At 48.0% G+C, this 12,051-nt stretch overlaps 1 protein-coding gene across 1 annotated transcript in view; it reads right to left on the bottom strand.

Annotated features, from left to right (window-relative positions):
* Nucleotides 1-8,465, bottom strand: part of MPPED1 (metallophosphoesterase domain containing 1) — an 85,842-nt gene extending 77,377 nt beyond the window's left edge. Inside the window, exon 1 of the mRNA XM_027854420.1 lies at nt 8,245-8,465. Within this exon, the coding sequence (XP_027710221.1) occupies nt 8,245-8,465 (221 nt within the window). The remainder of the gene's footprint in view (nt 1-8,244) is intronic.
* Between the last annotated feature and the right edge of the window lie 3,586 nt (nt 8,466-12,051).

Here is a 12,051-nt window from a genome sequence, read left to right as displayed (position 1 = left end):
TTTCCTTCCCCTTTCCCCTCATTCCTTCCATTCCATTCCTTCCTTCCTGTCTTCCTTCCATCTCTTTCTATTCCTAGACTTTCCTTTATCTTTTAAAATTAGTTTACTAATGCCTTTTGCTTCCTATGCTGTGCTGTTTTCTAGTGGCCTGAACCCCAATGTACCCCCTGTCAGTCCTTGTCCCCTTCCTTTCTCCGGAGCTCTCTGCATACTGAAGCCAGGAACTCAGGAACCCTTGAACCATAGAATGTTTGTGCTGCAAGGGAACCTAATTGATAATTTAAAAGCCTCATTCAGAGGGGATCTCTCTCCTTCCAGTCTTTGTGCCACCAGTTAAAGAGACAGTGACACTGGCAGAGGGAGTGTCCACGCCAGGAGTTGCTGACAATGACAAAAGAAAAATTCCAGGCTCTGGCCTAGATGTTGTAGACAAAGACAAAACCAAAGCCAACATCATGTCTGCCCTCAGAAAGCTTATGCTCTATAGGTAAGGTCCGTGTGCAGCCTGTGCCCCAATGAGCAAATTCAGACTGAAAGGGATGAGAACCTGTGGGCGATGGAGGCAGACTGGTCCGGGGAAAGCTAAGAAGTAGAGAAATCAGAGAAGGCTGCCTGGAGAAGGTGGTGTCTGAGCTGACTCTGGAAGGAAAGGAAGAGTGGCGAGAGGGAGGAGGCACATTACAGTCTTGGATAATGCAGACTGAGGTGAAGGAAGGTAACATGAGTCTGGAAGAAAGCCAGACTGTGGAGGCACTTAACACCAGGCTAGGCTGCTTGTATTTTCTCCTAGAGGCAGTGTGGAGCAGTGGCTAGAGAGCTGGGCTCATGTTTTGCCTCAGCAGACTGTCTACGTGTCCCCAGGCAACACTGAGGCTCAAAGTTGTAGAGATGGTGCTTGCCTGCACAGGCAGAGGCATTTCCTCACCTGGGAGTTCCTACCAAACCCACCTCTCATCCAAACATCCTTATTTCAGTGGACGTGCCTCAGGACCAGCTGCGGGCCCCACGCTGCTGGGGCTTTACACTCATGTTGGACCTGTTTAGTCTGCGCATTTGTCTCCCTTGTTGCCCCTGTTAGAATGAAGGTCCTGGTGAGTGGGCATATACGTGTATCCCCAGCACCACGGACAGCGCAGGACACACAGCAGGGGCTCATAAAGGCTTGTAGACTGATTGGTTGACGTGGTGAATGAGTGGTCGGTGTTTTCAATAAAAATATGGATGTCTGGAGGAGAGGAATCTTTGAGGAACCTGAAATCAGTTCTGTTTGGGATGTGACAAATCTAAGATGCCCGCAGGGCGTCCAGACGCAGAAGTCCATGGGAGGTTGGTCCTGGGGGCTGGATTTAGCCATTTGGGAGGCATCACCGTAGAGATGACAATTGACTTCATGGGAGCTGATAAAGTTGCCAAGAGTATGAAGAGAGAAGAAAAGAGGGCTCAGGGTGGACTTTACCATTCTCTTCTGCTGGGGTGGGGAAAGGGTAGCACACACTCCAAGGAGATGGAAACAGGGTGGGCAGACAGATAGGAAGGGAGCCAGGGGACAGCCATGGCCCATATTGAGGGAGGATGGAAAAAGGGGTAGGAGAGAGAAGGAGGGAGGAGAGAGGAGAGAGAAGGAGGGAAGTGGTCTGGAACTTTGAAGGGACTCCAGTGGATGAGGGCTGAGAAAAGGGAACACAAAGCTCTCTGTCCTCCCATCAAAAGGGCTGAGTGCTCACGGGGCAGCTGGGCCAGGAGGTGGGAGATCGGCTTATGCTCTGCCTCTCGACTGCTATGTGATGGTGACTAAGTCACTTCTTTGAGGCCCCAGGTTCTGCTCCTGCACGACAATGGGTCTGGCAGGAGGCCACCAGGTCCCTCTGTCTCAGGTCTAGGGTTCTGTCATCCTCTGACTAGGAGGTGACAACCTCCATGGGTGGATGGAGTTTCCTTCCCTGGGAATCCAACACCATCGCTCCTCCAAAACATCTTTATTCCTACGTGTGCCACAGGACTATCCCTGATGCCCTTTTGTTCTAAGTCGTTGCCCACCCTGTGGCAAAGAGCAGCCGAGGATGACTGTCTCCACTGTCCCAAATCCCTGAGTAATTGCCTGGTTCTCCACTCCCATCCCCTAATGATTATCACACTATTTTACATTTTGACAAAGCTCTTTTCTCACAACCCCCTCCCAAATGATGACCCCCATTTTACAGATGAGGTAACTGAGCCAAAGAGAGCTTAAGCAACTTGCCCGGGGTCACGAAGACACAAAGGCAACACTTGAACCAGGTCTCTCTTTTTGTTATACGGGGTCCATTCCCATCCCCCACTTCCAGCATGATTAGGAAAAAATGATGAAATTAGACTTGAGGGCCCTGGGTTCAAATTCCCATTTTGCTACTTACTGTGTAACCCTGAGCCAGTCACTTAACCTTTCTGGGCATCAATGTCCTCATCTGTAAAACGGGGGAATTGGATGAACCAGTGGCAGGTCCAGGAAGACCTGGCTGGGAGACCCAAAGCAAGTCTCTTGCTCTAGGACAGTAAGTGCTGGAAACAGTACTGACCTGCACTGGTGGAGGGTGTATCCTCACCCAGGAGTTTCTTAGAGCCCTAAAATCACAGATCTAGTCCCTACCGAAACCCCTATCCCTTGGAGTAGATGAATGTTGAGGTACGATGGTTCTATGATTCAGCTGAAATTAATCTGATTTGACATTTGCTCCATTGCTGAAGATAATAGTCCTGCCCTCAGGGGCCTTCAGCTCTCCTGGCGGGGTGGGGGCAGGGAGAGCTCTGAGAAGCCCTCCCTGACCACACTCATCCCCTCCCATTGTCGCCCAGTGCTCCTTTGCCGCCGATTCCTGCTTTCCCCTTGGATGTGGGTCAGAAGATTTGGCTTGACCCTTGGGGGAGTCAGTGAGCTCTCTGGGCCTCAGATCTCTTCTCTGTATAAGGAGGGGTTAGGTCATATCACAGGAGCCTAGAGGAATGGTGCTCAAAGGCCATCCAACCCAAGCCCTTTATTTTACAGAGGGGGAAACTGAGGCACCTCAAAGCGGTTAGGTGACTGAGGACCATAGGATTCTGGGTCTAGAGCCCTTTTCTTCCAAAGAGGAAAGTGATGCCCAGGGACGTTCAGGGGGCCCTGCCCAAAGTTAGCCAAGTTATAAAATCAGCCGCCCCGTGATGGCTGAGATTCCTTCCAGCTCCAGATCTGTGATCAGTGATTCTGTCTCTTCTGACGCTCCCCCAGGCCCCCCCCCCCCCCCCCCCCCCCAGCGCTGGAAGGGCCTTCCCCGGCAGGCCTCAGCCTCCCTGTGCAGGGGGAGCTTTCTGCTTAAAGGAGCCGCGCTCTGCCTCCAGCCCTAGTTAGGAAGATTCATTACTCCATGACGGAGCCCTCATTATTCGCAGGGTTCTCCTGGGGTAGCCACATTAATCGTATGGCTCGATCTGAGTAGTCCACATCCTCGCTGTCATTGCCATTATTAAAAATAAGTTGTGGATTTATTAAACAAGGCCCCTTCTCCCCCTCGCCCCCGAGACAAAGCTCACGGCGGCAATAAATCACGTGTCCCCAAGTAGCATACATTTTACATGTCGTCCTCTCTGCCAAACAGCTGACTTACCATGGCAACCCCACATCCCACAATACACGCGCTTCCCCCATTGAAGGGCGAGCGAGCGTGGAGCCGATGAAAGGGGGCACGTGGGGCCCGGCTGAGCCCCCGCTGCTCTCAGCTACTTCCCACCGGAGACCCTCCATGGCCCCGCTTGGAAAATTCCCTACCGCATTCCTCGATTCAGAGCTGGTCCCTGTGCCTGGCCATCCTGGCAGGCCCACAGGGCCGCAAACCCATCAGTACCTTTGGCTCCGCCCCCATAGCCAGGCTTCACCAAATGCTGCCAATTCTAGCTCCCCAACAGCTCTGGCTTCTAGCACCCCCCCTCCATGCCCATGCCCACCGTCACCAGCTTAGTCAGGGAAGAGCTATAAATAAATGGAAGACCTGGGCTCAAGTCTTCTCACTCCCACTGACTAGCTATGGGGCTTTGGGCAAGCTGGGACATCTGTGCCTCAGTTTCCTCATCTGTAAAATGGGGATAATAATACCTGTAGTAGCTGCCTCTGAGGGGTATTTCAAGATTGAATTGAGTGTAGTTGGTCAACAATCACTTATCAAATGCTTACTACATGCCAGGCACTGTGCTAAGCAACGATGGTACAAAGACAGGCAAAAACAACCCCCTTTCCCTCGAAGAGCTCCCATTCTAATGGCTGAGACAACATGCAAATAACTGTAGCTACAGGATACAGAGTAGATGGAAGACCACCTAAAATGCTTGGTAAACCTTAGATTTCAGTCGTGTCCAATTCTCTGTGACCCACCTGGGTTTTTCGGGATACTAGACTAATTTGCCATTTCCTTCTCCAGCTTATTTTACAGATGAGGAAACTGAGGCAAACAGGGTTTAGTGACTTGCCCAGAGTCACACAGCCCCTATCATAACTGTCTCTTACTGCCTACCACATGGTAAGACCTCAATAAATGCTAAATGCTTGTCATAACAAGCAAACAGATAAAACTGAATGCTTAGAAATGATGTCCTTGCTTAGTCCCAAAGAAGTAACTTCTTCCTGGTTCTTTGCAGAGGCGAGGGACTATGGGTATGGAACACTGTATACAACATCAGCGTTTTTGAATGTATTGGTTATACAGAACTTTTTTTTCCTTAATTTTTCTTCTTTATTACAAGGGATAGATCTTTGGGAGGGGGAGGGGAATATATTGGGAAATAAAGGTGAAGTATAAGCTATATCAATAAAATAAATGTGCAGTTGAACTGAACTGAATGCCAGTTATGATTATTACCTAACCCCAGGACTACTGCAACAGACTTCTTGTGAGTCTAGGCAACTAAGCTGTACAGGATAGAACAACGATTTTGGAGTCAGGAAGACCTGAGTTCAAATCTGGCCTCAAATACTAGCGGTGTGACCCAAGGCAAGTCATTTAACCTGTGCCTGCCTCAGTTTCCTCATCTGCAAAATGGGGGTAATAAAAGCACCATCCTCCTAGGGTTGTTGTGAGGATCAAATGAAATTACATTTGCAAAGTGCTTAGCATGGTGCCCAGCACATAGTAGGCACTTAATAAATACTTGTTTCCTTCCCCCAATTCATCCTGTCCACATCTCCAGACAAACCTTCTTAAAATGTCACTCTAATTGTGTAACTTCCTTGCTTGAAGCTCTTAGGTCATTTATGGTAAAGGATAAAGATGCTCAGGTGCTTCCATGATTAGATGTCAAACTCTAGACCAGCTACACTGGGTTGGGAGCTCACGCCTAAGGAATGTCTCCTGCTCTCATCCCAGTGGGGCTTGACCCGGGATGCCCTCCTGCCATGCCCTTGGCCTGCTGACATGATGTCCAGCCTACAAGGCCCAGCTCAAACTCCATCCCTTCTGGGAAGCCTTCAGGTCTCTCACTGCAAGTACCTTCCTGGGACTCACAGAACACCTTGCTCGTGGCTCTCCTAAACTGATGGCAGAGATCTGGGGTTGGCAGAATGGAAGCTCCTTGTGTCCCTGGTGTCTGGCATGGTGCCTGGGAAGGAGGGGGTTCTTAATCCTTGTTGATTGGCTAGTGTTGGCAACATGATTCTTGCCCTATTGACACATACATAGGAAGCCCTATTTCCCTCTGATTAAAGTTCACACTCCTTATGTTGACATTCAAGGCCCACCATAGTCTGGCATCCCTCTATATTTCCAGTCTTATCTATTACTCCCCTTCATGCAGTCTATGTTTCAGTCGAATTGGACCAATCTCTAACTCCTTAAAAACATCCTGAGATCTATGGATCCTGCATTTGCTGAATTCCTCCCCATCTGTTAAAGCCTAACTCTAAAGTCCCTTCCTTCAGGAAGCCTTCCTTGATTCTCCTGACCAGTAGCAACCATTGAGACCTGGGATCTCCCAGAGCTCATTGTTGACCCCTCCCTGTCAAATGCACTTTTCAGGCTGTATTGTGTTTAGAGCCATTTTTTTTTACAGGTATTTGGAGGGGTTTGGGGGAAAGCTCAAGCAAATCGCTGCTTTTACCCCTCCATCTTCTCAGACTGTATTATGGAGTATTTGTGTTTATACCCTAGAATTCCCTAAGAGCAAGGACTGTGTATTACGGAAAGCTAATATTTCCTAGGATGACAACGGTGCTCTGTACATAGTAGGTGCTTAATAAGTGGTTATTAGACTGAATATATAGAATCCAATGCCATTTTCTATTATGGCTCTTTGTCTCTGTATCATTTCCTCTGATAGACTGTAAATTCTCTGAGGGCAAGCACCAAGTCCCCTCTGATTTTGTATCTTCCCAGTTCAGGTACTTCAAAAGTGTTAGTTGAATTTAATTTTTTTTTTGGAGTAGCACATTAGCCTGTGCTTACTACCCCCAGTTAGGCCTCCAGGTTACTGTAAAGCAAACAGGCATCCATCCAGGCTGTGTTTATATAGAAATGCAGTCACCTGTGCAGCATAAGGGATACAAGGTGACTGCACTCTTATAAAATAATGGAGCATAGTGTGGTTCAATGAGCATCAACTAGGAGTCTGGAGACCAGGTTTCTAGTCCTGGCATTGCCACTGACTTTATTGTGCAACCCGAAGGAAGTCACTGCCCTCCTCTGGGTCTGAATCTCCTTAAATGGAATATGAAGGAGTTGGACAAGAAACTCCTTGATTGCCAAATTTGGAAATTCTAGGATATGTAACACACCCCAATATCAACAAGTCTTTTAATGACCAAGGCAATGTTAAGAGACATTGCTTCCACCATTTATGGTTCCACCTTAACACATCTGTGACCTTCACTCCCCCGGCCAGTCACAGCCAACACTTGGCCCCATCCACTTGGAAGCCCAGGCAAACCCCAAGAATATGGAGTTCTATGTTTCGTGTCCCAATAGGTTATGTTCTAAGGCCCCTCCCAGCCCTGCCATTCCCTGTTCTAAGGCCCCTCCCAGCCCTGATATTCCCTGTCCTAAGGCCCTTCCCAGTTCTAACATTCTAGGATCATATGAAGGAAAGTTTCCAGCTGTTGAGAATATAACTTTTGCTTCCTCCCTTTCCTTCTCCCCCCACCCCCCACCTCAGAGCCCCATGTTTGAGTAAGACTGACTTTGAGGGTAACCTCCAATGAACTCTTTCTTTGTCAGTGAATTATGGTCACTTTTCAGAAATCTCCACAACCTCTTCAATAGAGCCAGTGCATGGTCACATTTTCTTCAGTCTCCCCACCATGACAGTAGTTCTTTTCCTAAATAAACATTTTCTCATCTCTAAAACTAAGGTGCATTTCCTGTTGATTCAAGGCAGCAGATACAGTCATCGTTTCACCCACCTGGGCCTCAGTTTCCCCAGCTGTAAAATGAGGGATGGACTTGAGGACCCCTAAGGGCTCCTTCAAGCTCTAGGCATTATGATCTCCATATGAGAGATGAGGAAACAGGGAAAGGAAGTGATTTCACAGAATCTCAGGGTTGGAAGGGACTTCAGAGGCCATATCTAGTCCAATGAAGGTCTGACAAAGACACCTCTCCCCATCCTGACATCTGGAGGAAGTGTGGTCTGGTGGAAGGTGCTTTGAATTAGGAATTAGAGGATCTGGGTTGGAATCCTACCTTTGTCATGAATTCTCTTTGTGACCCTGGGCAAGTCACCAAACCCCTGTGGGTCTTGGTTTCCTTCTCTGTCAAAGGAAGAGGTTGAATTTGGAGGTCCCTTCCAGCCCTTGACCTGTGATGCTACGATTCCCATCATGGGGTCTCCTTGCCTTCCCACTTTGCCCCTCGTGGTCCTGTGGGAAGAGCTTGGAGTTTTGATGGTGAGATGTGCCCATGGGCATATGGCAGTGGAGGTGGGCCACGCTTGGCACTCTGGACACAACACTGGGCACCTCTCCACAGGCACCTAGAGGCCAAAGCCTCCCTGGACTTCATGCCCACCCAGCTCGAGGGACTGCGATGTGCTCCACTCAGGAGAGTGGAGCACATTTATCATAGACAAGAGCCTGGGGGCTGAAAGATGGGAGGGTCTGTGTAGGGGATGGACACTGGCATTCTCATTGGAATGGAGCAGGTGGGAAAGCGACACCATGGATAACCTGGGAAGGCAGGCTGCACGAGGGCGGCACACAAGAAGGCCGGGGCGGCGGGGCTGGACTGGGCCCGGCAGGGCTCCCCTACTCACATTTGCACATGCGGGGGCTGGAAGCGTCCCTGGTTAATGTTGTAGAAGGTGAAGGCCTGCGTGGGGTTCGAGCTGTACTCGTCCACCTCGATGATGAGGCGGCTGTGCTGGTGCCTTCGAGCTGCCATGATGTGGGACTGGGAGAACGCCATACTTGGCCAGCGCGGGGAGAGGGCTTCGGCCGCCTTCAGGCCGTCATCCCGCCTCCGGTCACTCCACATGGACAGGCAGGGCCCAGGCCATCCCCCGTGGGTGGCGGTGACAGTGTCCCCAGAGCCGGCCTCTTCTCAGAACCTACAGAGGAACAGATTGGAGACATGAAGGGGAGCAGAACCTGAAGACGGGTCATCCACGTGGACTTGCATTATTTAGTGCCAGAGAAAGATTTGGGAAGCAAAAGAGGAAGGGGGGAGAATACACACTCACTCACTCACACACACACTCACACACACACACACTCACATATACACACACTCACACATACTCACATATACACATACTCACACATACACACACTCACACACACTCACATATACACACACTCACACACATACACACACACACTCACACACTCACACACACACACACACACTCATATTCATGCATACACACAGCCAGCCTGCCTCTCTGCTCAAAGAATTCATTACAAATCTTTCCAACTCAGCAGTTTGATGAATTTACTTTAGTAAAGAGAGAAGGGGGGGGAGGGAACACCCCTATGAAGGAGCACCTGACTTGACACGTTTAAATACTTAAGGCATGGCTTAAAAAAAATGCAACCCTTGAAACGCACAGGCTTAAGGGAAGATGGGCAAAGGCTTGGACTGATGTTGGATTGACCCAATGCGACCAGTTGGCTTTTCTTTTCAGAAATGAAAGTTGGGCCATGCATACCCCTGAACTCCCCACACACCACCTACATGCACACACAAACACAGTGTGTGTCTGAGCAGGAATCGAGAGAATGAAATTTGAAATTCCTTCAGCAGGATCAATTCAGACTGAAGACAGAGGTTTTAGGAGCAGAGGCATCTGGAAAAGGAATTTCCCATTGAGCTGTGCTGCTAGAATACTTTCCCCCAGAGAGAGCAGGGAAAGAGAATTACCTGGGAGTGGGGGAGGGGATGAAGCGGGGGGGGGGACCCCTCCCTGGAATATTTTACTATAGAATCAGAGAGTGTTAGAGCTTCCAGGGACCACAGAACAGGGAATGAGAATAGGGAAGGTCAGAGCTGGGAGGGGTCTTAGAACAAGGAATGTAAGAGTTGGGAGGGAGTTTAGAACAGGGAATGTCAGAGCTGGGAGGGGTCTTAGAACAGGGAATGTCAGAGCTGGAAGAGGTCTTAGAACAGGAAAGGTCAGAGCTGAGAGGGGCTTTAGAACAGGGAAGGTCAGAGCTAGGGGGGACCTTAGAATAGAGGATGTCAGAGCTGGGAAGGGGTCTGAGAACAGAGAATTTCAGAGCTAAGAGGAACCTAGAACATAGGATATAGAATGTCGTAGATGGAAGAGAACTTGAAACATAGAACATTAGATGTTAGGGCTGGGAAGGGTCCTTAGAATATGAGATGTCAGAGTTGGGTGGCGCCTTCAAGATCACCTCGACTGACCTTTTCCTCTTACAGATGAAGAGTCTGGGCCTATAGAGAGGAAATTACTTGAGCAAAGAAGCTCATACCCATAACACCCATATTAAGCGCCATCTTTTTTTTTTTAAATTTCTGGCCTTTGTGCCTCCAGTTTCTAGCTCAATGTATCACATACAGTAGGTTTCTGAATGGAAGAACAAACGAACATCTCAAAATAATTTCCAAGACACTCATTTCTTAATTCCTGTCTCCCATACTATGTCCTAAAAGCATGTTTAGAGTGAGAGAATTAGAAAAATATTTTTAAGTTCTCTTTGGAATGGGAATCTTTTGTTAAGACTTCCCAAGGTAATTTTTTTTTTTAAATTTCAAAGTGACATTTTCTCAATTTCACCATATTTTTCTTAAAAAGTCCTAGAAATCCTGGAGCTAAGTCCCTGCAACTCCTCCCTTTTACCAGTGTCCTTTTTACCACTAACACACACCTGCACCCACTTAGAACCAGTGAATGTGGCCAGGCCTGCCCTCTTCCTTTCATAGCAGCTTCCAAGAACAGAAGCCAGATCTGCTTTCAAAGGGGCAGCTTTTTGGTCCTTAAGGTCCCATCACCAAGTTCATTTTCTCTCCATTTAACCAAGGAGAAAAGAACACAATTGAAGCAATTCTTGGACAGCCACGTTTCAGGCTTTCAGAAGGGGGGGCGGAAATTCCTTTTGCACTTGGAAGAAAAATCGACAGCGACAGAAAACAAATTAGATTAGGAAAATGGGGAGAATTAGAGGCTGCAGAACATTTTAATTATGACTGGAGGAAAACTGGATTATTAATGTATTTCATGGTGGTTTTTTTTTTTCTTCCTTTAAAATCTTTCTGAAAAAATGTAGCCACTGCCCATGTTGAAATGGTACCTTGGTACTGATGATGGCCAGTCTCCGTTTCTGAGGACTCTCATTCTCCGTCCCTTTGTCCTCAGAATCACTTTGAAGGAAAGTCTGGGGATGGGGCATATGCCAGCAGGATAAGGTCCCTCAGTTTTGGATGAGTCATGGTTGTGGACAGTTTGCCCAATAGGCCTCAGCTCATTCCTCCTCTCCAGGAAAACGAGGTCCATTCCAAAGGGTTCTGAGAAAAAGGACTGCTGGGAGGGACAGAAGAGTGGGGAGCACCACAGACCTGGCTGGGGTAGTGGGGTAACTTCCATTTACATAGCAGGGAGAAGAGCTAGGGTACTCTTAGCATTATCTAAAGCACATTATAATCATTATCCCACTCTGCTCTCTGTGTATTTTCTTTGTGGCTTTTTTCACATTTACTTATCTGTGAACATGTAATCTCCCCCAATAGAATGTAATCTCCTTGAAGGTAGGATTGTTTTGGATTTGTCTTTGTATTGCTGGCTCCCAGCATGGTGGCTAATAAATGTATGTCAATTGGGGTGGGGGGAAGTGTTTCCTTTTCTTGTTTTTGTGCCTAACTGAGAGGAATAGGGCTCCTCCTGGGATGGTAGGCTCTCCTCCATGGAATCTTCAAGTAGAAGTTGGGAGACCACTTATCCCAATCAACCATTTCCCTTCTAATTTTAGCTGCATTAGCTTTGTTCATGCAAAGATTTTTAAATTTAATGTAATCAAAATAATATATTTTATCTCCTGTGACCCTCACCCTTGGGTTGAACCTTGAACCTTGTTTAACCTTGAGTTCATCCCTGATCCATAGGTGCAAAGCGTCTTTCAGAAGACCACTTGTAGGGGAAGAACTGAAAAGGGGATTCCTTTTGTGAAGGACCATTGAGGTCGCTTCCAATGTTCAGATTCTGTGATTCTGGGAGAGCTGGTACAGAGAAGGACCTAATAATGTCTGGTGAATAACTGAATGAAAGCTTCTGGAAGACAGAAAAATGTTTTTGCTTTTTCTTTGTGTTCCTGGCACTTGGCATCGTTGTTGTTCAATTGTTTCGGTTGTGATCGACTCTTCATGACCACATTTGGGGTTTTCTTGGCAAGGGTACTGGATGGCAAAGGTTTGCCATTTCCTTCTCCAGCTCATTTCACAGATGAGGAAACTGAGGCAAACAGGGTTAAGTGACTTGCCCAAGGTTACACAGGCTGGATTTGAACTCAGGTCTCCCTGACTTTGAGTCCAGCTCTCTATCCACTGCACCACCTAGTTACATATAGTAGGTGCTTAATTAATGCTTGTTGTTGGACTAACTGGGAAG

Source organism: Vombatus ursinus, unplaced genomic scaffold, assembly GCF_900497805.2.
Source record: "Vombatus ursinus unplaced genomic scaffold, bare-nosed wombat genome assembly UNPS02010394.1, whole genome shotgun sequence".
NCBI lineage: Eukaryota > Metazoa > Chordata > Mammalia > Diprotodontia > Vombatidae > Vombatus > Vombatus ursinus.
This window is presented reverse-complemented; position numbering and strand designations above follow the sequence as displayed.